We start from the raw sequence: 26,596 nt of genomic DNA, 5'->3' as shown, positions 1-26,596 counted from the left end.
GTTGCAGATATCCTTACCAAAGCCTTACCACGGGGCAAGCATGTCTACTTCAGAGACAAGATGGGTGTGGTGAGGAACACCTTCCTCGGTAAGAGGGAGTGTTGAAATTTGGTACCGGAGGACAGGTGGTTCTCTTAGGCTTTGATCTTTGGCCTAGGGAAAAGTGTCCAAAAGAATTTAATTTTTCTCCTAAAGTGACTTTATAATTTTATAAAGTTAAATCTAATTTAAAAGTGACTTTAAGTGATAAAATTATTAAGTCTAATTTTAAAGTGACTTTTATAAAGTCAATGAAAAATTAGAAAGGAAAAGTGACTTTGGAAATAAATGACTAAGTGGGTCTTTATTAAAGTGGGGTGAATTAAAAAATAGAAAGTGAGATTTAAATGAGCATTTAATCTCAACCATTGATCTAAATCTATTTCAGCCATTGGATTTAGAGATCACCCAAAAGTCACTTGGATCACCCAAAAGTCACTTGGAGTTATATTAAAGGAGGAAAAGGTCATTCATTCTTTCATGAGCAGATTGGGAGAAGGAGAGCAAGAGAGATTTCTGAGCAGGGAGGAGAAGGAGACAGCAGCTTGGCACACATTCCAAGGCAACAGTTGAGCAGATTTGTACAGCTGATTCAGCACATAGTGAAAGGCAGATTTTTGCACAAAAATCGAGGAGCAGTTTGCTGATTTTTCTGCACACAAAACGGAGGTCGTACAGCATTTATTGCTGTCCTATTTGCTGTAATTTCCAGATTGCTGTGAGGCACGGGAAAGGGGATAAGTTGTAAATTTGCTTGCTGATTTTTTGCTGAATAATTCTCACTGTAAAAAGACAATTTTCAGAAATAAAGAAGAGCTCTCAAACTGGTTTTCCCCAAGAGTTGTAGGGGGTTTTTCCAGGGTCAAGTTGACCAAAAATATCAGTGTTTTAATGTGTTTTAATGGTTGTTTTTTATTGCTGATTTTTAATTCTGCAATTTCCAGCATTCTGAAAATTTCCAGAATTTGTGTTTTCAGCCATATTTATTTTTTTCAGTCTGTTAAATGTATGGTTATGGGAATGGGCATTTAACTACATGGGAGAAATAAGGTGAAACTGAAAACCGGGGTGGGAAAACAGAAATTTTTACACGATTGGTAGGAAAAAGTTATTCCCAGGTGTTGGGAATTGCTTTTGGTGATAATTTTCTTCTTGTTGCCAAGTTAGCTTCTATTATATTACTTTTATCTGTTATTGTTGATTTTGATTTTGAGGTAGAACAGATGGATATGAAGACAACATTTCTTCACGGGGATTTGGAAGAAGAGATCTACATGAAGCAACCAGAAGACTTTGCAGTGAAGGGTAAGAGAGAACTAGTATGCAAGTTAAAAAAAGTCTCTACATAGGTTAAAGCAGTCACCAAGGATGTGGTATCAAAAATTTGATACATATATACGGGGAATTGGCTTCACAAGGAACAAAGCAGATCATTGTGTGTATTTTAAATTAATTGGTGACCGTGTTATTTATTTGGTCTTGTATGTAGATGATATGCTGTCGATTGGAAATGACAAAGAAATTATCTAGGATTTGAAGACCCAATTGTCTGCTAAATTCTACATAAAGGATCTTGGTGTTGCAATCTATATTTTGTGCATGGAAATTAAATGAGATCAAGCAAAGAGGAAGCTTTGGTTAAACCAAAGTTAGTATGTTGAGACAATATTGCAGAGGTTTAATGTGCAAGATAGCAAACCGGTGAAGGTTCATATTCCTATAGGTGTAAATTTATTTACTAAACATTGTCCCAAGACAGAGGATGTTAGGCCCCTATACTACTAGTGTAACCCCTTATTGTTATTAGTACAACCCACTTATTATATTGATGTACCCATGCAGTGCCCATATTGTTACTCTTGTGCCCCATAGAAGCCCACTATTGTTATTATTGTGCCCTTACATTATTATTGTTATGTCGACTCTGATTATGTTATGACCCCTTAGACTCCTATATATAAACAGGAGGTATTTTCATTTGTATCATCCAAGAATTGTTCATTTATGTAATGTAAAGGAGGTTGCCCCCTCGAAAAAGCTAAATTCTAAGGCGTGGATTTATCTCTTCTATCTTTTCTTGAGCTGGTTTCATAACATTTGGTATCAGAACTTTGGATTCTAGGGTTTCACTGCACCAAACAGGTCATCGCGGCATTTTCGCTATAACTTTTTTCTACAACGTTTCAGAAGTTGCAAAAAAAACCCATTTGAGAAGAAAACGTGTTGAATCTTGGGTCCGAATTTCAGAGCTTTTGCGCTATATTTGCGGAGATATGATCTGAGGAAGTTGGTCTTTTTATAGACTCCTGAATTACATTCCAAATAGGTGACCTGGGGAAAATCGTCATAACTTTCTCTCTGAGCATCGGATTGAAATTTAGTAAGAAGATATAGAAAGAGGACGGACTATAGTTTCTTGTATATCCTTTTAAGAACCAAAGGTTGAAAAGTTGACACGTGGAACTTCATACAAGTTCGCTCTTCTGGAAAGGTCTATAATCAGGTCATCTTGGGAGATTGTGCATAACTCTTTCTTGGAGAACCCGATTTGGATCAGACTGGTGGCATTGGAAGGAGGACACAGAGGGCTACTACAGGTAGCAATTTTAGAACTTAAATATCTGAAATTACAGAGTTACAGTCGTTTCAAGATCGAGGTCCTAAAATCAAGAAAAAACAAAATGAAGAAGTTTGATGGCAAGTATCCGGTAAATTGGATACTTCAGATGGATTTTGATCTACATGGTATATCACTGTTACAAAAGGCATGTATTGCATCTTCATATTTAGAACCAAATCAATTTTTATGGTATAAAGGGCTTTGTTCTCGTAAACAACTTGTTACATGGTCAATTCTCACGGAGGAAATGATAGCACGTTATGAGGATACAAAGAGCAACACCTTCTTTAGAGCAACACCACAACAATTGGAAAGAGTAAAAGGGCTTTGTGACATATTGAAAAGTAAAATTATGGCAACAAGGAAGTCTACCCCTCACAACTATAAAGATGGAAGTGTTGTTTCTCCTAGCCTTCCACAACCTACAAGGGTTACACCACAGCAATTGGAAGAACAAAGAGAAAAGGGGCTTTGTTACAATTGTGATACCAAATGCACTAAAGGTCATAAGTGTGCTGAGAAGAAATTATTTTACATAGAGTATGAAGAGGAGGAAGAAAAGGATCAAGAAACATCAAAGGAAGAGGATATATGTCAGGACCCAACCCCAGAGAAAGAAGAAATGAATCAAGCCATATCTTGTAAACTATTGGCAAGAATGACCACTCCTCAAACTCTCAAGATAGAAGAACATATCAAGAAGAAAAAGGTGCAAGTGAAAGATCACATCAAGAAAAATGAAATGAATTCAACCATATCTTGTAATTCATTGGTCGGAATTACCACTCCTCAAACTATCAAAATAGAAGGACACATCAAGAAGAAAAATGTTCAAAAAGTGAAAGATCACATTGAGCGTCAAGAAATGAATCCGACCATGTCTTGTAAAGGATTGGAAGAAATTACCACTCCTCAAACTCTAAAGATAGAAGGACATATCAAGAAGAAAAAGGTTCAAGCAGTGAAAAATCACATCGAGCATCAACAACAAGTTCTCCAACTTTTAAAGGATAACGCCACTTTGGTGCAAAATCAAATGAAACAATAGGTAGATCAACATCATAGTGAAAAATGTTTTGATATAGGTGATTGGGTATTTTTACTGCTACATCTAAAGAAAGCTATTTATGAGAAGGAAAGGTTGGCAATACTACATGCACTTAACAAATGGCGACCTTACCGAATGGGAAGACTCTTCAAGGATGAGGATGTGGAAGCAATGTTTTGTGCTATTTCTATTATCCAACCAAATTGGATAAATGAAGCAAGGGATGAATGGAAGAAGGACAAAGAAATATGGCCACTTATTCAAAAGTTGCAAAAGATTCCAATGCAAACAATATTGCCAGAAATTGAAATGGAAAGAAAAATCATATTGGAACCTGAAGTAGTCACAGAAACAAGAACTCGACAGCTACGAAATCGATCAATTTCAGAGTATCTCATCAAGTGGAAGAACTTACCTGCTGAAGATTCCACATGGGAGGACAAAAAATTTATACGGAAGCATCAAGAACTACTCAAGCGTTGAGGACAACGCTTTTTGAAGGAGAGGGGCATGTTAGGCCCCTATACTACTAGTGTAACCCCTTATTGTTATTAGTACAACCCACTTATTATATTGATATACCCATGTAGTGCCCATATTGTTACTTTTGTGCCCCATAGAAGCCCACTATTGTTATTATTGTGCCCTTACATTATTATTGTTATGTCGGCTCTGATTATGTTATGACCCCTTAGACTCCTATATATAGAAAGGAGGTATTTTCATTTGTATCATCCAAGAATTGTTCATTTATGTAATGTAAAGGAGGTTGCCCCCTCGAAGAGGCTAAATTCTAAGGCGTGGATTTATTTTTTCTATCTTTTCTTGAGTTGGTTTCATAACAAAGGAAGAGGAAGATGTTGAAAACGCAGCAAGAAAAGTCTCAATTTGATTTTTGCTTTATTTAAAAATGAAGAAATTCAAATTTCCACATCAGCAGACAACTTGAAGGAGTTAACTGAGGTGACATAGCACTTGTCACTCAATTAAGAACAGTCAATTCGGGTTAATAAGTTGAAGTTCAATCCACTTGAGTTGATTCCTAAAAAATACAAGCCTAGCTTAGTTAATTCGAGTTAAAAGTGAAGTTCAGTTGTGTGGGTTCCTAAATTTTAGGAGCCTAGGTTGAGTTAATTTCAATTGTAGCAATTTAATTCAGTTAAATTGAGTTATGGTCAGTTAAACTAGTTCTAACTGTTGGAGGAACTAGTGGAAAGTCAAGTTGTGGAAGTTGAACTTTAATCACACTCAGTGATCATCTAGATAACTAATTAATCAGCCTAAATTAGATCATGCATGCAAAGAATTGGAATTACCCAATTGAGATGGAGTTTCCAAGGCATTGTATAATTAATTATATAATAGATTGAGTGTATAGCTATTGTATTGGTCAAGTGATCAACCCAGAGGAATTGTACAAGCAAATAGAGGGAAATTCCTAAAGAATAGGAGCCTATTTCCTCAAGAACTGCACAAGGAATTAGGAACTTGGGAAGGCTTGAAATTGGCTAAGTGTTGGCCAGAGTATGTCAGTTAGGCAAAGGGATAAACTATACACTTGCAGGGTGTGCTCACGCTTGAGAAAGCATATGTATTTCATCTCTATTATCTAATTAATGCAATACAGATAGGAAGAGGTTTTGAGCATTTATTTTCCCCTAGATAAATCTTTGTGCATGTGTGATGTTTCCTTTTGCATGTTTATGATTTGTGTTCTAGATGGTGAATTAACTTCTGCAGAGTAGAGCTTTGAGTCTTGTGATTTAGTAAATTTCATAAGCAATTTCAAATCTACACATTAATTTATGCATGGTATCAAAGTTGGATTCACATTAGAAACCACTGATTGAAGTCCTCATGTTCAGTGATCATTGAATAACTAATGAGTTGTTAGGATGCAAAGTTATGGAGCCCTACTTCAGGGCAGATCCAGAAGACACTATGCGCAGACTTCTTGATGGAGCTAGAAGGTTGCTGGTAGGCAGATCAATGAGCCAATGTTTAGTGACACAAAAAGGAGTTGTGATCATTGATATTGGTATATTGAGGAGCAGCAAGATTTCCCACAGGAAGATCAAAACTCAGAGGGAGTCTAGTTTCAGAGGGAACAGCCCTATGGAAGCTAGTACTTATTGTAGTGGTTGTAGCAGCGGTGTGGAAGCAACAGCAGTATGGGTAGATCATATTTTGCCATGCAGTTGATTCAGTATTTATTTGGATGCTTCTCAGTTGCAGGAGCAGCAACAATAGTGAGTGGCGTTGCATGCAGTACATTCCAAAGGTGCTAGATCAGGGTAGTTAAGAATCCCTTTCTTGCTGAGAGGGAGTGTTGAAAATGCAGCAAGAAAAGTCTCAATTTGATTTTTGCTTTAATTAAAATTGAGGAAATTTGAATTTCCACATGAGCAGACAACTTGGAGTAGTTAACTGAGGTGACATAGCACTTGTCACTCAGTTAAGAACAATCAATTCGAGTTAATGAGTTGACGTTTAGTCTACTTGAGTTGATTCCTAAAACAATAGGAGTCTAGCTTAGTTAATTCGAGTTAAGGGCATGAAGTTCATTTATGTGCAATGGGTTCCTAAATTTTAAGAGCTTGGGTTGAGTTAATTTTAGTTGTAGCAATTTAATTCTGTTAAATTGAGTTATGGTCAGTTAAACTAACTCTAATTGTTGGAGGAATTAGTGGAAGGTCAAGTTGTGGAAGTGGAACTTTAACCACATTCAGTGATCATCCAGATGACTAATTAATCAGCCTAAATTAGCTCATGCATGCAAAGAATTCGAGTTACCCAATTGAGATGGAGTTTCTAAGGTAGCGTACAATTAATTATATACTAGATTGAGTGTATAGCTATTGTATTGGTCAGATGATCAACCCAGAGAAATTGCACAAGCAAATAGGGGGAAATTCCTAAAGAATGGGAACCTATTTCCTCAGGAATTGCACAAGGAATTAGGAGCTTGAAAAGGCTTGAAATTGGCTAAGTGTCGACTAGAGTCGGTCAATCAGGGAGAGAGATAGACTATACACTGCATGGTGTGCTTAAGCTTGAACAAGCATATGTATTTCATCTCTATTCTCTGATTAATGCAAAACAGATAGGAAGAGGTTTTGAGCTTGCTTTCCCCTAGATAAATCTTTGTGCATGTGTGATGTTTCCTTTTTCATGTTTATGATTTGTGTTCTAGATGGTGAATTAATTTTCGGAAATCAAAAGAGTAGCTTCAAGTCTTGTGATTTAGTAAATTTCATGAGCAGTTTCAAATCTACTCAAAAAAGTGGGATAGTATCAACAAGTATTTCAGAAAGGCCAAAGAAAGTAACAAAGAATGCCCCCAGAGTAACAATTCTTGTCCATATTTCTACCAATTGAATGCATTGTACAAGAAGGGAATTCACCAAGCGGATCCTCGAGAGGTGAGTCTATGATGTGGAAAATGTCTGGCAAAATTGAGTCAGGGGGAAGTCGGAGTAGATGCGAAAATAGCTAAGGAACCGTTATGCCAGAGTTGCCAGGCTAGCTAGAATGGTAGATTTGACTAGTAGATGGACCAAGGACGTTTCAAAATCTAGAGATAACAAACGTGGCAGACAGAGCATAACGCCTAAACTGCCACTAACAAGCATGTAGGTGACCACATTGGGAGGTATATAAATGTGGGAGGTAGACAATAGGCAGAGAAATGCAAGACATGACGACCTAGGGTTCACAAACCAATTCAATTTTTAACAAGCAACGGACTTGGGTATGAGGGAGAAATTCCAGTTTTTGCTATTTGGGGATTATGGGCAGAGAATTCAGAGCAGCGGGACTGACATGCATAAAAAGGCCACAAAAACTAGTGACTCAAACTTAAACAAGGAAGGAGTACACCTGCTCTGATACCACTGTTGGAATGTGCAACTAAATATGAAAGATAAGTGTGAATTGCTTTATTATTCACAAAAATGTTACATATAAATACAATGTGTGACCATTAGATTCATCTTCCAAGATCTTTTGGACTCCCCTTGATGATTCACCTTCCACGCCATAACCCTTAGCAAATAAGGTGTCCAACAAAAAATAATCCATGTGAAAAAAGAATAGTAAATACCCCTTTGAAATCAACATTTATGCCAACCAAAAATATATCATCTAACCAAGGAGTTGTTAAGACTCGTTTAAATCTAATAAAAAGAATTAGCCAAGCAAGGTATATTTACGCCATCCATGTTACATCATTTAATAACCACCCATGTAAACACTTTACAATCCTTTAGTTATAAATTCTTGCTTTAGTTGTTTATAAAGAACTCAAAATAAATCATCCTCAAAAAGTGGATATAGTAACCAATGAAGAAAAGATATAGGTAACGAATGATGAATGACTTCTCCAAGCATATCATCAATTCATTGATGCCTGCATTCCTTTTTCAATGCATGGATTACTTCCTAATTACTGACAAACAAGAAATCATTATAACAAGAGTAGTGCACCTCTCAGAGCTTAAGATGATATGCCTTTTCACCAATACGAAACAACAATGCTCCCTCAGTGCCCTTTAAAAAGATTGTAATTCACTCATCAATATTAAGATTAAAACATCACCTACACCAACACCAATCTTATCATAGTTTCACACAAGTGCTGCAGTCAACCAAATGACAATGCACGGCAAATAAGAATGCTCCAAAGCATTGCTAGTATGCTACAAGAATAAAGAGAAAACCAACTTGGTTCGAATCAAAACCTTGTTTGGAAGCAAGGTCCAAACTCAAGCACACAAGAAGATTCAAGACACTCAAGATACATCCATAGGAACCCATAGTACCAAGAAAACACAATCATCCCAATGTGAGTACCATGTTCTTGATTCCTACCAAAAATACATGTTATTGCATTTACAAAAGCAATTGAGCATACAAACCATCCTGAACCATTCAATACAGTCTTACAAACTTCTTCATTGTAATGGACATTCAATTTGACACGTGATAAATCTCTCCATGGCACATTTGACAGATTACCCAAATTTCATTTTCACAATATAATCCCAAGCATGATTGTGGGCTTTGTAAGACTCCCATGCAAGCGCCACCAACCGCATAGGAGTTTCATATCATGCGAATCACCAAAGGGTGACTCAACCAAATTAGCAGAATTGATATTTGACATTAATATGTCAAAATAACACCATCACTACGTTAAAGGATCTCAAAATGCATGATGACTTTACAACAATTAATTGAAAATAAAGGCATAATGAACTTTTGACCTAAATCATGTTAACAACATCCCACAAATCTATCTAAAATAATTAGCATTTGAAATGAAAGTCCAAACATAAATTAACCATGCTTGTCGTGAATTCCCAAATCACACAATTCACTATGACAATCACGGAAGAAAGGGATCATATCTCACTCTTCCCAAAACAATTCTACAAGGTGATGCAAAATGCTCATCTTCTGAATAAGCATACTCATCTTCTGCTTCAAAATATGGAGAACAAGAAAGAGATCACAACATCCTTCACCCAACAATACTGGAGGAAATATCAAAATTCATGCCTAGGCACTGAATTTAGATTTCATCAACAAAACATGACATTAAGATATTACCTCTATGCAATCATGTGAAGAAATCTATAAAACACTAGTCTTTTCTCCATCAACAGACATTGCATGATTTTGATGTGTCCTCTTGAGACAGTTTCTTCTTCATCATTTCAACACAACTTTTCATCATTAATACATTAATGTGCACAAGGCCCTTGATCAAAACATGCTCTAAGAACATTTTTGTGCAGTGTGCCCATTTACAAGGTATTCCATGCCAACTACCACACCATTAACGCATTGCATCCTCCAAGAAGGCCTCGTTGCCTTTCGAATTGTTTGCTTCAGGTATCCAAAATAAATTTCGACTCAACTATTGTGAAAAAAACATTGCAACAAGTGGTTTGAAGAGAACAGAAACAATTTACTACTACAACATTAAATGGTGTAGATAACAAGCTTTCCAATCCTAATCTGTTCCTTGCATGCCCACACTATCAATATGCTCTAATGCCACAAGTTAGTAAATGGGGAGCATATTGAATTCAGGTTTACTCAACACAATACAGGGATGAAGATGAAGAAAGTTTTATGCAATAATGGAAAGCACCCACACTCAAACTTGGGTGGTCTGATTGGACAAAACAACCATACAAGAATATTACCTCATTAAACAGAGTGAGGTTTATTAAGTATGAAGAATAACAAAACAACCTAAGCCCGATACCCAACTTAGTATTTACTAAATAAAACCTTATTTATTTATAATTGCTATTTCCTAGAAATCAATTGAGGGTAGTTCATGTAGTTGTCAAGAAAGTTACCCTCCCCGCGCAGGTTCAAATCCCACTTTATAACATATTTGCTCTTAGTGAGCCAATTGTTGATAAGCTATATATTATCTATTCATGAGTTGTTGACCTGGCCTTGTGCCCTGAATAATCTAGGGTTCACCATAGGTACCATCCTTAGAATGGGGGGAAGTGCCCAGGACGTTTCTCTCAGGATATATAAGCTAGAAAACAAAATACAATTTCCTAAAAAAACCTTTTTGAATGATTTTTTGTAACACAATTGGGTGGCTAGAAAATCTTCTATTGTGCTAAATGTTCACACGCTAAATAAGCAACTTCCATATCAGCTGTACATGATGCCCTAGTAAGCAATTCCCTGGCAAAGAGACAAATAGTATATCACAAATTCATCTTTATATACTTACAATAACATATTCTGTTTTATATGGATACACTGGAATTTGCACAAGTGCTAAACTCCATTTGTAACAGAATTTACAGTAGGTCATTGTTTTATTATCCCCCGCAATCAAAAATATTCACATCCACTTCCAAGATTCTGTTTGAATATCATGGTTCCAATACAATTAGATACATTTCCTTTCTACAGGTAACTGGAGCCCTAGAGTTCAAGTTGCTTGCTGTCATTTCTAAAAAGAACAGATAGCATTTTGCTTCAATATCCTTTAAGGTTGGCAAAACAAACTCTCAAAATGGCAAAAGACAAGGAAGAGGGTACGCAAAGTTAAGAATTGGCACAAATGGTAGAGGAATATGAAGTGCTGCTCCGCAATGCTGTGTAAGGTAAACAAGTTTTACTTGCAACATTGGAAGTCTTAAGAGATTTACTCAAAGTATTCGTCAATAGAAGAATCCAGGTGACAGGAAATGAACAGCATAAAATTATTCAGGCCTTGGGTGATGAAATCTGTAGAGCAACAACTACCTTGACTCGATTGAATATAGATTAAGTAAAAACCTTCACACTTGAAGCATACTTGTAGTTTCAACTTTGTCTTAAAATGCATACCTCTGGTTGTTTTGGTTCATGTTGTATAACTGGGGGGGTTGAAAGTCCATGCCGTTTTCCTGATTCTTTCACCAAGCTTGCAGTTCCCTTGGAAATTTGATCACTGCCCAAATTTCCAGATACCTGCTGAGATTGAGGGGAATTGGCATTCAAGTGAACAGATGTACTGGTATTATCCACATTTGCTTCTGCATTATCTAGGTTCTTTTGCATAGCAATGAGACGTTTACTCTTAGGAAGAATTCCAAGAGACCTTTGAACTTCTTTCATTGACCTGAATCTTTTCCCATCTGGAGAAAGGTAAACCTTATAAATACATTTTATTCCTCTTGTAGCTTGTACTTTCCAGCCATCTTCTATGATTCCACCACGTAATTCTATGTTCTTTTTGAATTTGGCTAATAATTCCAGCTCAATATTATGCAATTCATTAACCTCAAGAGCCTTTTCATTGCATATATCCGAGTCTAAACAATTAGTAGCTGCCCCAGAAACCTTAGAATCTAATAATTGGTCGTGATCAGCCTTTGGAAACGACTCAATTTTGGGTGCAGAGCCATCCATTCCCTTTAATGATAGCAGGGTACTGGCAAGCTTCTCATTTTGCTCAGGAAACAATTCGCTAGAGGCTTCATTACTTCCCTTGTACCTGTCCTTTTTAAAAGAAGATGCATCCATCATGTCCTTAGTTGCATCTCTTTCATTTGCACCTGACTTACAGCTTAATTGCCTTGTGTTGTCTTCAGAAGCCTCTGGGGATATTTTCTCACTTTCTTTTGCAGAATCCATATTTGCACTATGTTTATGTGTCTTGCCATCTGATATGCGCATATTTGATATCTCTGAATCCATTTTTGGCCTTTTACAATTAGTAACCGGTTCTGATGAATCAGACTTTACGATAGAAACATCAAGAGTCCCTATCTGTTCAATTCTTTGCCTCTTACTAGAACGCAATTCCCTATCAACTGGCATCTTTTCCAATTCTTGAAATATATTAGCTGCTTATTGTGGCAATCAGAAGGCTATCTTTGACCACCATGAATATTGTGTATCTGCTGCAAATATGTTCAGAGATACAGAGCAGGTTGTCGCCACAGGATGTCTAACCTTTAAAAGGATAATCCTTTTGGTATATCCCTGACTTACCCAAAACTGCTTAACTTATGAAGGCAAAACTCACTGAAAATCGTCTGCCAGAGAAATATTTTGAACTAATTACAGACCAGACTCAAATAGTGCAGCTAACCCACCTGCAAAAACAGAAGATAGCAATTAAAAAAATCAAGGTCAAGGTGTGAATATGAAGATGCTATACTAATAGATGCAAACTTTCAAACTAAAGGACTACATGGATGGTTGGCCAAACATCCTTAGGGTGTTGAAACACACAGACATAACACGAAAGGCATCAAGCAAAGCTTCCAGAAAAGAATCTGTTTTCAGTGAAGAATCATAGCATTTAAAAAAAAACTACTTAAATTCGGACAACAAGAAAGTTGGACCAACACCTCAACTGCCAAGAGCTGCACAATTTCAAATATAATATAATGTTGTCAAAAACAAAGAACCAAGGTTCTCAGTCTGAGCCTGACAGTCAGTGTTTGGAATATGTATCACAAATATTGCAAAATAATGGTGCTGAATTTGGATATCAAATCAAAAAAATTTGAATTTTACAAAATGAATTGCATGAAGGACCATAATGTACCAGAACCTTCTGGAACTTACATGGTTGCAAATGGAAACACCAAGCTTGTTGGAATAATTTGAGTATCTCATTTATTCTATGATGGAATAGTGGTCTAGTTGAATGATGTTAATGCAATGGATCAAATGTTGGCCTGAACATTTTTAGCTCAGGCCAGTAGCCAGCTTACCTTTGAATTTCCAAATCTACAGAAATTGATTAATAGCATTCTATTAAAACACTATTTTCTCACTAGTTCAAAATCACCTCCCTTTCCTAATTAAAGTGCTACCTTTGGTTTAAAGTTCTCATGAGTCTGTAAAACAAATCCACATATCAATGACACTCTTCCTCCTCTCCCCCCTTTACTCCCACCCCCACCTCTATTTCTGATGATGGTGTATGGGTGTCCCCCTCCATATCCTATTCTGCAACTACTTCAAATGTTGTGTAGCCTTTTATCTAGTCCAAAGACCTTTTGAAATCTGAAGTTTTGCTTTCAAGGATTCATTTAATTTTTGTTTCAGATTCAAATCTTTCATTTTTGTGTAATGAATGTTGAAGTGGAAGTGTTGTTATTCCTGCCACCAAAGTTCAAAGTATCCCAGGTACATTTTCTTCCATTGTGGACAGGTGCACCCATGCAAGTAGGTCATTTAATGTAGTTATGGAAAAGTGCAAATCGTGGGCAACTTTGGTGGAATAGATACCCCAAATTGCTGCTCCATAACTGAAGGGCACTTTTGTAACATGTGAGATGTCCTATTTCATTGTTATATCCCATGTTCGATGGTGCCATATGCTTGTGTTGGCCAGAAGCCAATGTTATCAAAACCAAACCAGGAACCGGTGATAAACAGACCAAAAAACTGGTCAAACTAAAATACATAAGATATTCAAATTTTGAAGAAAAACATATATTTATTCATGTGCATCCATATGAATCCAACCATTTATAGTTTTATACACAAATATGCAAAAGCTCTCATTTATATAGCATGTAAGGTTGCATATAACCAAAATAGCACTAAGTGCAATAAGTCAATCTATCTTTGAACCAAAAATACATAACAAACAAGCTCTAGATGCTCTCTAGCATCCAAAAAAAAGCATGTTACAACAAATACCTATATATCATCAAAATCATTGCCCATATTGGGATCTTCAACATCAATATCACCCTTTAAGTCACCTGACACGAGGACACATGACACAAAGGCCATGGGGATTTAAGTGTCGGACACAGACACATTGACCCCTCAGAACAAGACACATTAGGACCTCTATATATATATATACTAAAAATTAGATATTTCCTACACAAATTCTCATTCATGATACGAATTCATTGATTCAAACATAGATCTTCATCTAGATCTAAGTTTTACAAAGTAACATTATGCATACAAATGCAATTGTGACACAAATGATAAATCATAATACACATTCAATTCATCAATGATCCAATAGGATAAAGACAAGATACTGTAGTTTTCTCATTAAGTCATCAAAGTCAAAATGTGTTACATAGGTAGTACAATGCCAATGGCAAATAGAAATAGCAAATACAAAACAACTACAAGTCTACAAGCCTCAAGGCAGTAGGTAGCTCATGAGTCATCAATCCTCATCATCAAAATCAACATCATTGTACTCATCATCATGGTCACCACTGCTCTCCTCTGTTACATCCTCCTCCTTTGTATCCAAAGTCATCTCTGCATCTGTTGGTGTGGAGGATGACCATTCTACAATATCACCATCATCAAATGTGACAGGCTCTAGCACTGGCTCATTGAGATCCAAGTTGGCCAATGGGAACTCGACACTGTTGTCCAGACCCATATCATCAAAAAAGACATCCCACATCTTTGTCTTTCCCTTCAACCACTCATCCCTCTGCCTGTAAATAAGACGAAGGTTGGTGTGCACATACACTATTGTCTCTGCCCTAGATTGCTCAAGCCCGTTCTTCTTGACACTACAAATTCCCATATGTGCTCTAATTCATCTCGCAACAAGAGGATAAAGTCACCTAAGAGAGAAGCCTCATGGCCAACTGTTGTAGAGGAGGCTTGTTGCCCCATGAGTTGCCCACCAAGAATAGGGCTTTTTAGCCACCTGTCTCTAATCACATCATATCCTGCAAATCCAGCAATGTCAGTGGAAAACCCTGCAAAGGCATCCTCCACCTCATCAAGGGATGCTCTATTCTGAAAAATCCACTTGAATGCATCTTTCCTCCCCTATAAGATTTCACCATCCATGTGAGATGGGAATCTACAGGAAGGTAGACCATTTAGCCACTCATGCTTGTAGTATTTTGGGTTCATGAGTAAGCCAAACAATGTAAAGGTGTGCAATTCTTGTCCCATTTACTAAGAAGAATATCCTGTATGGTGGTGAAGAAGGCCTTTGATGATGTCTCATATTCAGGGCACTCACTCTGTAAAATAATGCTCCTCACAGACTCAATCATGGAATACCATCCCTCATAAACCTCTCCTAGGATGGGTTGGTCTATATCTGCAAATCGAAGCAAAGAAATGATAGGGTCCATGATCTGAATAAGTAGATCTACCCTATCCTGCCAAGCATCATCTAACATTGTGTCCTTCACTCTTTTAGAGGCTGCTTGATCCATCTTTATCCAAAAAGCCCTAAAATCTGAAATAATCATGGCCCCAAGAGCAATCTTGACCTCCCTCAACCTCTTCAACATGATGAATGAAGAGGTAAACGTGTATCTGCAATCTTCAACAATGATAGATTGGTGAACTCCTTGTAGATAGTGAAGGCCTTTGTATGATTTTGTACGAAGTTGCAGATATCCCGTGCATCCTCAATAATGCTTCGAATCCAAAGCACATCAAAAACAATAGATTTAAGTGCTAAGTTCAATGAATGGACAATGTAAGGTGTCCAAAACACTTGTGGATATTTAGCTTCAATAATCATGCCAACAGCGTTGCAAACAGGTGCATTATCTGTAATGATTTGCACACAAGAATCAACACCTACATCTTCAATAACTTTAATAAATAACTCACCCATATATTGTGCATCCATTGATTTCAAGAAAACTGGGCCATTCAAGAAGACACCATGAAGTTGATGAGTGGGTGTCGTGTTGATTTGTCCATCCATCAAAAACAATGCTAACCCCAAATGTTGGCCATGCTGATTTAATAAGCTCAAGCATTTTGTCCACCTCTTTTTTTGCCTTTGTCAATAATGTGGTTCTAAGCTTCTCTGACCCAAGAGGCACATACCCTGATGGAGCCCCTTGAGTTAGAGCTTGGCACATCTCAATAAATAGAGGTGAGCGTGCAACATTAAAGGACATGAAATTTTGATTAAAAAAAAGGCAATGGTGAGATCAAGTGTTTCCTGTTTCTCTTTCTGAAAAATCTTGTCCATTGGACCAAGTGCAATTGCCTTTCATTTTGTTGCTTGTCTCCCACCAGAACTCTCAAATGGGAATTTGTTGATGTTTTTGCTCAAGAATGGAAGGGGGTCATCATTTTTGTTTTTTTTTAGATTTTGCAGCCACATTTGCCATACCAACATTGGCCTCTCTTTCCATTTCTTTCCTCTTTGGTAAAAACACCTTTGTACAAGTTGCAATTCCACAACTTGGTAAAGTCAACAAATGAGCTTTCACACGGTAATATGCGCTTGTGAAATTAGTGTTGCAATAGTTGCATTTCCAACTCACATTGCCTCCTTCCTTCATCTTGTTGCATGGCAATTGCTCTCTTGTGACATATTTCCACAAGGGATATTTGTTATCTTGAGGATGTTATCTTCCCTCAATATTTGAAGTTGTCGTTGCAGCCCCACTTGAAATAAGGGAACACTTACTGCCCTTGATTGAGCCATGAATGTTGTAAAAAAATAAATAAAAAATGCATAAATTTGTAAAAGAAATGCACATGCAAACTGCTGTAATAAAAATGCAAAAAAATAGAGAGAAAATGCACTTACTTGTTGCTTGAATCTCCTTGAAAATGCTCCCACACCCTTTGCTCTTTGCTCTCACAAAACCACAGCAAACCCACACAGCTGATCCGAATTGGGTCCTAAACACTCTCTAAGTTTTCATGACTGTTTCAAATTATGTCAAAAAATTCAAGTCTTAGAAAAATCAAGCTATCAAAAGGAATCCTCGTGACAGTTGCAGTTGTGGCCAGAGCAGAGCAACAAGGACCCTCGATCGAGCGCGCAAACCATTGGCCCATGGTAAAGCGCGATGGCACAAACTGGCAAAACTAGAGGCTAAATCGAGAAACGGAGGTAGATTCTGATACGCGATTAGCGCTTTATCGCAGGGCGTCCCTCTCAGTGAAGGAAAGCCCTGAAGCGCTCGGACCCGAAATCACTATGAAATGTGGAAAAGTAACCGTTTCGGTTCCGTAGCGCGATATTCCACAAACTGGCAAGATATTGGAAGGCCTCGAAGCGGTAAGCGATTTTGACTAAGTCCCGCCCGATGCCACACACCGAGCGACACGCGTCCGGTAGATGAGAGAGAAAATCGCCCGCATCAGACGGTTAAATGTCATGCAACTTACCCGCCCAATATGAATTATGACCATAGGATCTAGGGGGCCCAGATCAACGACGAAGGCGCATCCCGATAAATGACCAGATTTGGCGAAGTTATAAAGCAAGATTACAGGGGATTTGAAGTCCGACATGGACAATGAGTTGGCAAAAGAGTCATGATTTGCGGGCAATCTTGAAGCAAACGGAATTAATGGCCATTCAAAAATGATTCAAGGAATCTAACACTCAGTTCATTAGGAAACAGGGGACCACCTCCCTGTGAGACGTTACCCAGTGATGATGACGCAGAGCAGAGGAATTCAAATGAACAGAGGCAGGGAAACCAGAAGGCCAGGAAGCAGAAATGAACAGTCAAAGAACAGACTGGCTTTAAAGCCACGAACTGACAACAGGCAATGACAGGGAGTTAGTTAGACGGAGAAAGCTAAGAGCAAAGAACAAAGAGTAGAAGCCGAGCTGACTTGAATGCATCATCAAGCCAGAGAGAGACAGAGAGTCGGTGTACTCCAGAGAAGGCTTGAGAGATTCAAGCGAACTCCTCGGCATAGGCCTATCATACTACTGTGACCAGTAGAGGCCGTATTTCAGTAAGGAGAGTCTGTGAACTCCAGTCTTACTGATTTTTATCTGTTTAGTGAGGCTCGAATTGAGCTCACTGTTGTAAAAACTCTACTTGAAAACATAATAAAGAGGCCACCACTAAAGGCTGGACCAGGAGACGTAGCCCAGGAGCATTGGGTGAACTCCTTATTAAACTTGTCAAGTTAACATGTTTGCCTATTATGTTTTTCTCTAACTGCCTCAGTGTTTATGTATTCTAGCAATCTTATCAGTCCATTGCATAAAGTAACACAGGCATGTCCATGCACATGAGTCTATAATACCTTTAATTCTTTGTCCTGGATAAATTCCAGATCAAGTGGTATCAGAGCTCTAGGTTATTAAGGTTAGACAAGCTTGTGCTGGATTTTGTTGTTGAATGATAGCTAGATCAAAGCTTAAATTAGAAGGAGGAGAGTTGGTTGAAGCTAACCCAGAAATTGGAAGAGTCTATCCTAAGAGGAAAATGTCATAAGAAAGTCCCTTGGAATCAAACTCCCAATTCATAGCTGGTTTTTTGACCATGAAAGCCATGGTGAAGGAAATGTATAGGGAATTTAAGAAAAATAGAAATGAAGATCCATCGAACTCCAAACAAGACAAGGGAGTAGAAGAATCTCTCCTCCATGACCACCCTAAAGGCAAAGGGAAAAAAGAAAAATTTCTCACACCTCCTCATAGCCCTAAAAATAAAAAGAAAGCATCTTTGATTAAATTAAATGTTAAATTTGATTTGCCAATATATGATGGAGAGTTGAATGCAGAGAAGTTGGATAATTGGATCAGACAGATTGATGTTTATTGCAGAGTGCAGATTCAGACAAGAGTAAGGTTCAGCTGGCCAACCTACGCCTTGGAGGCACTGCCTTGGTATGGTGGGAAGGCAGGACACAAGCTGACATGAAGAAACATGGTAAGATTCTTTCTGTCTGGAGTGAATTTGTTTCTGCAATTAAAAAGCAATTCTATCCAATAGCCTATATGCAGCAAGCCATGATGAGCTGGTAAACTCTTCGCCAATTAAAAGGGCAAAGTGTACAAGGTTACACCCAAGAATTTAGGAAAAGAGCTTTGATTCTAGGAATTTCTTTAAACTCACCTGAAACTTTGCTGAAGTATATAGGTGGTCTACACAGCTACATGAGGCACACTATCCTCGAGTTTAATCCCACTAGCATATATGAAGTATCCGTTCAGGATACACATCTAGAGGCTAGAGGTAAGAATGGGAACCCAAAAGTTGGGGGATCATCCAAACCCACGGCAAGCAAGAATAAGGAGAAAAGAAAACAAAAATGGAAAGAGAGGAAGACAAATACTGTACAAAAGAGCAAGTCTTCATGCACTCACTGTAAGAAGGATGGGCATGATGATGAACACTGTTGGATTTTGCATCCGGAGCTGAGACCCAAGAAAAACGAGGGCAAAAAAAAAAAAGATTGTTGTAGCTATTCAAAAGGATTTGGGGTCAGACTCAGAGGATGAAACAACAATCGTAGCCACAGGTATAAAAGGTAAAAATTTTGAAGCATCTACTAGTAATTCTGCACAATCTACTGATAATGAAGAAAATGAGAGGAAAAGACATGAACTTTTTCATATTCGAGTTATTTCCAATCATCAAAAGATTGATACTTTGTTTGATAGTGGCTCACAAGTAAATTTAATTTCTGAAGCAATTGTAAAGAAGTTGGGATTACTAACCACACCTCACAAGGAACCATATCCATTAGGTTGGTTATGTGATAAAGCAAAGCTACAAGTGACTAGACAATGTAAACTTCTTTTGGGTCGGCATTTGTAGATGAAGTTGAGTTAGATATAGTTCCTTTGGATATATGTGGAATTGTTTTAGGAAGTCCTTACTTGTATGACAGAAAAGCTATTTTCTATAAAGTTGAAAACAAGTATCTACTCATTAAAGATGGAATCGAATATATTGTAAGAGCTCATAAGCTAAAGAATAATTATATTCTCATAAACTCAGGACAGATGAAGAGAATTGTGAATTCATGCAAACAATTTTTACTGATGGTTGTAAAGGAAAAGAAACCTGATAAAACCAATGTATTTGAGGGTTGTGATGCTAAACAACAAGCTGATTTAGAAAAAGTTGTTTCAGAATATGATATATTATTTCAAAAGCCTAAAGGTCTGCCACCCAAAAAGAAAATAGTACATGATATTAATTTGCAGCAAGATGCTCCATTGCCTAACATCAGAATGTACAGGTTGTCCGCTCTAGAGAATGCAGAAATCAAGAAGTAGGTACAGGAGCTGCTCGAAAAAGGGTTCATAAGACCTAGCACATCATCATGTGGGTCTCCAATTGTCTTGGTGAGAAAGAAAGATGGCTCATGGAGAATGTGCATTCATACCAAGCACTGAATAAAATAACAATCAAAAATCGTTATCCCCTTCCTCGCATAAATGATCTATTAGATCAGTTGAAAGAAGTTGTTTATTTTTCCAAGTTAGACTTGCATAGTGAATATTATTAGGTCAGATTTGCAGAGCAAGATGCATGGAAGACTGCTTTCAAAACAAAGCAGGGATTGTATGAGTGGCTGGTTATGCCTTTTGGCTTAACTAATACTCCTGCTACTTTCATGAGAGTGATGAATGATGTATTCAAACCTTTTCTTGATGATTTTGTTATGTATATTTGGATGACATTCTTCTTTATGTTAAACTCTCAAAATGTGAATTTGGCAAAACATATTTGAATTATTTGGGTCACATAGTAGGGGGTGGTGAATTGAAGATAGATCCCTCTAAGGTTGCAGTCATTGTAAACTGGCCTAAGCCCAAATCTACTACAGAAGCTAGAAGCTTCCTAAGAGCAGCACAATATTGGAGAAAGTTTATTTCTAACTTTTCCTTAATTGCAGCTCCCTTACATGCTTAAAAATGATTGAACAGGGTGTTTCAGTGGGGAGGCAAACAGCAGAAAGCCTTTGACACCTTGAAAGAAAAAATTAGTACAACACCAGTACTAGCACTGCCTGATCTTCAAAGACCATTTGAAATTGAAACGGATGCCGTTGACTATGCCATGGGAGCAGTGTTGATGCACCATGGTAAACCCATATGCTATCATTCGGAAACATTTAATTCTGCAGTAGTTAACTATTCCACATATGATAAAGAATTGTATGCATTGGTACAGAGTGTGAAAAGGTAGAAACATTATTTATTGGGTAAAGAGACAGTTATACACATTGATCATCAACCACTTCAATATTTACACTCCCAAACTAAGTTGCAGCAACCACAACACTATAGATGGATGGGTTTTCTACAACAGTTTCATCTTGTCATCAAATATAAAAAGGGCATACACAATAAAGTTGCAAACATGTTGTCCAGACCAATTATAAATGCATCTACTATACTTAAGCATAATTCAGTATTGCATGAAAGCTACATTGAACAATATGCTCAAGATATGGATTTTAAAGATGTATATGCAACTTTAAGTCAAGGCAAACAAGTAGGAGAATTGGACTATCATGTTAAGGACCAGCTCTTGTATCATTTTGGAAAGCTATGCATTCCACAAACTGAAAGAATAAAGATAATTCAAGAAGCACACACTTCTCTAATATCAGGTCACTTTGGTGTAAGTAAAACAGTTGCACAGCTGCAAAGATTTTGTTATTGGCCAAAAATGAATGAGACAGTTTCTAGATATGTAAGAGGGTGTACCATGTGAGCTAAAAGCAAGCCCAGCAATAGAAAACTAGGCTTGTACACTCCACTACCAATTCCTTCTCATCCTTGGGAAAGTATTTCCATGGACTTTGTTGGAGGACTACCTAAATCTAGGAAAGGTCATGACTACTTATATGTTGTTGTGAAGAGGTTCAGCGAAATGTGTATTTTAATACCTTGTAACAAACAGATTACAGCTGAACAAACTGCAAAGTTGTTCTTTCATCATACATGGGTTCACTTTGGATTACCCACTTCCATTATATCTGATCAAGATACCCGATTTGTTGGGAAATTTTGGTCGAATCTGTGGGAATTGATGGACACCAGACTGAAAAAGAGTACAACTTTTCATCTGCAAATAGATGGCCAAATAGAAGTGGTCAACAGGACAGTGATCTAGTTGCTTAGAGGTTATTACAGCAAGCATCCCAAGCTTTGGGATGAACATTTATGTTATGTGCAACATGCTTACAACCGAGCTAAACATTCTTCTACACAAAGATCTCCTTTTGAGACCTATTTTGGTTTCACACCAAGGTCACCATTGGATTTTGTCTTTGGCAAAGACATAGCAGTTGATGGACACAATGATGTGGACAAGGCAACCAAGTTCATTGTACAGATCCAAGAGATTCACCAAGCAGTACAGGAACAGTTGGAAAAGAGCCAAGCCAAGTACAAGGCAAGGCATAACAAGCATCAGATGGAGCATAGTTTCCAGGTTGGTGATAAAGTCTGGCTGTATATCAACAAAGACAGAATGCAAGGTGAAGGTAAGAAGTTGAAGCCAATAAGGTATGGACCTTTCAAAATACTTGAGAAAATTGGTGAGAATGCTTTTCGCCTTGATTTACCAGCTTACATGCACATCTACTCAGTTGTTAATGCAGACAGCTTGAGACTATTTGAACCTTCATTAATTAAAGACCCCGAAGAGCAGAGTCAATTGTCTTCTATTGATGATCTGTTACCTGTATATCTTAATGAGTTGCAGGAAGATACAGTTTTAGACAGGAAGGTAAGAACCACGCACAGAGGGGATGTTGAGTACCTCAGGATTGGACTCAAAAGTTCAAAGCCAAGCAGTGTAAAATGGATAGAAATTGAGCAAGCGAGGAATCTATACCCTCACTTGATTGATGCTTAAAAGAAAACCAACTTTTGGTGGTCCAAAAGCTTTTTCAGTGGAAAGGTCGTGATCCGAATTGGGTCCTAAACACTCTAAGTTTTCATGACTGTTTCAAATTATGCCAAAAAATTCAAGTCTTAGAAAAATCAAGCTATCAGAAGGAATCCTCGTGACAGTTGCAGTTGTGGCCGGAGCGGAGCAACGAGAACCCTTGGTCGAGTGCACAGACCGTTGGCCCATGGTAAAGAGCGATGGCACAAATTGGCAAAACCGGAAGCTAAATCGATAAACGGAGGTAGATTCTGATACGCAATTAGCGCTAATCGCGTATCACAGAGTGTCCCTCTCAGTGAAGGAAAGCCCCAAAGCGCCCGGACCCGAAATCACAATGAAATGTGGAAAAGTAACCGTTTTGGTTCCATAGCGCGGGATTCCACAAACCAGCAAGATATCGGAAGGCCTCGAGGCGGTAAGCAATTTTGACTGAGTCCCGCCTGATGCCACACACCGAACGACACGCGTCCGGCGGATGAGAGAGAAAATTGCCCGCATCGGACGGGTAAACATCATGCAACTTGCTCGCCCGATATGAACGACGACCGTAGGATCTGGGGGGGCCCAGATCAACAGCGGAGGCGCATCTTGATAAATGACCGGATTTGGCGAAGTTATAAAGCAAGATTACAGGGGATGGAAGTCCGACGTGGACGATGAGTTTGGTAAAAGAGTCTTGATTCACGGGCAATCTTGAAGCAAACGGAATTAACGGTCATTCAAAAATGATTCAAGGAATCTGACACTCCCTGTGAGACGTTACCCAGTGATGATGATGCAGAGCAGAGGAATTCGAACGAACAAAGGCAAGGATACCAGAAGGCCAGGAAGCAGAAACGAACAGTCGAAGAACAAACTGGCTTTAAAGCCACGCACTGACAGCAGGCAATGGCAGGGAGTTAGTTAGACGAAGAAAGCTAAAAGCAGAGAATAGAGAGTAGAAGCCGAGCTGACTTGAAGGCATCATCAAGCCAGACAAAGCCAGAGAGAAACAGAGAGTCTGTGTACTCCAAAGAAGGCTTGAGAGATTCAAGTGAACTCCTCGGCATAGGCCTGTCATACTGCTGTGACCAGTAGAGGTCGTATTTCAGTAAGGAGAGTCTGTGAACTCCAGTCCTACTGATTTTTATCTGTTTCGTGAGGCTCGAATTGAGCTCACTGTTGTAAAACTCTGCTTGAAAACATAATAAAGAGGCCACCACTGAAGGCTGGACCAGGAGAAGTAGCCCAAGAGCATTGGGTGAACTCCTTATTAAACTTGTCATGTTTACATGTTTGCCTACTATGTTTTTCTCTAACTGCCTCAGTGTCTATGTATTCTAGAAATCTTAACGATCCATTACATAAAGTAATGTAGGCACATCCATGCACGAGTCTGTAATACCTTTAATTCTTTGTCCTGGATAAATTCCAGATCAATAGCCAAGAAGAAAGTTGAATGTGAAAATAGAATGGCCAAATCAGCCTTTTAACACCGCACGAAAGTCTGATTTTGCCAATTCAGGACACGAGAGGCCAGGGGGATGAATCTAGTTTCATAAGCATTAAAATAAGATAGAAAAAGCTAAACATGTGAAGCCAAGAATTTGTTTGAGTGATGGGTAAATTTTTAGTAAGCTCGTGACAAGAGTTCAACAACCAATGCCACTTACATCAAGGTACATAAGGCTTAGTGTTGTTGATTAAATGTCGGTTCCTTGCCCTCGTATGTGACAAAAATCCAACAAAATCATTGCAATCCCTCCAATCCTGGAATCTGAAAAACCATTAAGTCTGTCGGATTTTGGGTGGGATTTAAAATTATACTTTCTCCATATGAAGTCTAATGAGGTTAAAACTACTCTCAAACATCCTAAGTCAATTAATGGTAATGTTAAAAATTTAAGTAAAAGGATGAAAATGAAAGAGATAAAGGAGAATGTCATTTTACATTTTCATAAAGATAAAGGAAAGAGAATGTCATTTTTACATTTTCATAAAGATAAAGGAAAATGGCTTTCATTTTCATCCTTTTACTTTAAGAATTCAATATTACCACTAATTGAATAGCAATAGTAGGACCCTAGGCTTGAACATTAGGCTGCCCCACCCAAAAAAAATTGTGTTTGGAACGTCCTTGGTCATATTGTATGGAACCGATTTGTTTGGTACTAAACCAGCCATTTAAAATTCCAAACCTCGAACCAAACCAGTTTGGGGATCAAACAATTTTGATACCACTACCAGAAGCATTCAAACAAAAAGCAGCATAAAGCAGAAGTTACCCTCACATCACAAACTCTGTAAAAGAACACTTATTGGACCAGTTTTTATCTCTTGCATGCAAGCTTGAGGTGTCTCTATGTCAAATGGGTTTATCTTGAATGGTTGGGAGGAATGATTGTTATCCTCCCCACCCACATTCAATCCCCGAAAGTGACATGTTGAGCTCATATTGAGTATATTGTTGTAATGTCTTCAAGCCTTCTTGTTGTACTAGCCTTGAGCCCCGGAGAATATCATCCTTGCCTAGAGGCTAGAAGGTGGGTGCTTAGTTACATGGAAAGAAAAAAAAAGCATCAAGTAGGTCTTGAGTCTTGAATAATATCAACCTTTCTAGTTTCGAAGAGTTTTCTCCGAAGAGTCTAAAGAAAAAGCAAATCAGTGACTTTGAAGGGGTTTCTACTCACACTTCAGGTATCCAAATTCGATAATTCTACAAATATATGGTAGTTAGATTTGTTTATGTCCCTAATACCATGTCAAATCTCCTATAGGAGGAGAAATTATTGTGATTTAAGCTTCACAAGGTTTTCTTGTGGCATAAAGTATAGAAGCACGTAACATTGCTTCGTAAGAGTCATATAAATTAGTTTTAGTTTAATCTTGTTTAAATAATGTGTTCCAACTTTAGGGGATGCTTTAAGCACTTCCTCATTAGACTTTACATGCAAATATGTCTTCGAGTCCAATGGAACACTCGTCCACACAAGCACATATTTCAATTTCAGTTTTTTAAAACTTGATCATTTGCCACCATGTCATGTATTATTAAGATTTAATGAAACCTCATCAATAGTGCATGTATTCCCTTCATTTTTTTTTATAAAAACCAACATAGATCCATAATAATTCTAGATCTACCAATCGGCAAGAGGGATCAAATCTCCTAAGATTCAAACCTCCTTTTGAGTGAAAAACACGAGGAAAGTGTTATGAAAACAAAATCACAAAATAGAAGAAAAATAGATCAACGACTTGAAAGTTAGTCAGGGGGAAACCTCCTTTACATCACATAAATGAACAATTCTTGGATGATACAAATGACAAGACCTATTTGGTATATATAGGAGTCTAAGGGGTCACAATATAATCAAAGCCTACATAACAATAATAAGATAAGGACACAACAATAACAATAGTGGGTTTCTATGGGGCACAACAATAACAATATGGGGATTACATGGGCACAACGATAACAATAAGAGGGCTATATTAGTATTATAGGGACCTAACATACCCCTCTTTCAAAAAAAGTGTTGTCCTCAAAGCTTGAGTAGTTGTAGATGCTTCTATATAAAATTCTCATCCTCCCATGTGGAATCTTCAGCGAGTAAGTTCTTTCACTTAATGAAAAACTCTGAAATTGGTCGATTCTGTCGCTGTCAAGTTCTTGCTTCCGTGATTGCCTCAGGATCCAATATGATTTTTCCTTCCTCATCAAGTTCTGGAAATATTGTTTGAAGTGGGAGCTTGTCAATGATAACCTTCTTTAAGCAT

General features: G+C 37.9%; 1 protein-coding gene across 1 annotated transcript in view; it reads right to left on the bottom strand.

Moving 5' to 3' along the window:
- LOC149199118 (uncharacterized) overlaps positions 1 to 26,596 on the bottom strand; it is a 155,313-nt gene that overhangs the window by 111,904 nt on the left and 16,813 nt on the right. Inside the window, exon 2 of the mRNA XM_089402301.1 lies at positions 11,079 to 12,331. Within this exon, the coding sequence (XP_089258427.1) occupies positions 11,079 to 12,053 (975 nt within the window). The 5' untranslated portion in view covers positions 12,054 to 12,331. The remainder of the gene's footprint in view (positions 1 to 11,078; positions 12,332 to 26,596) is intronic.

This window comes from Pinus tabuliformis, chromosome 2_1, assembly GCF_031772625.1.
Source record: "Pinus tabuliformis cultivar Carrire ecotype Pingquan chromosome 2_1, CPIR1, whole genome shotgun sequence".
In the NCBI taxonomy this organism is placed as follows: Eukaryota; Viridiplantae; Streptophyta; class Pinopsida; order Pinales; family Pinaceae; genus Pinus; species Pinus tabuliformis.
The sequence above is the reverse complement of the archived record's forward strand: the minus strand, read 5'-3'. Positions and strand labels throughout refer to the sequence as shown.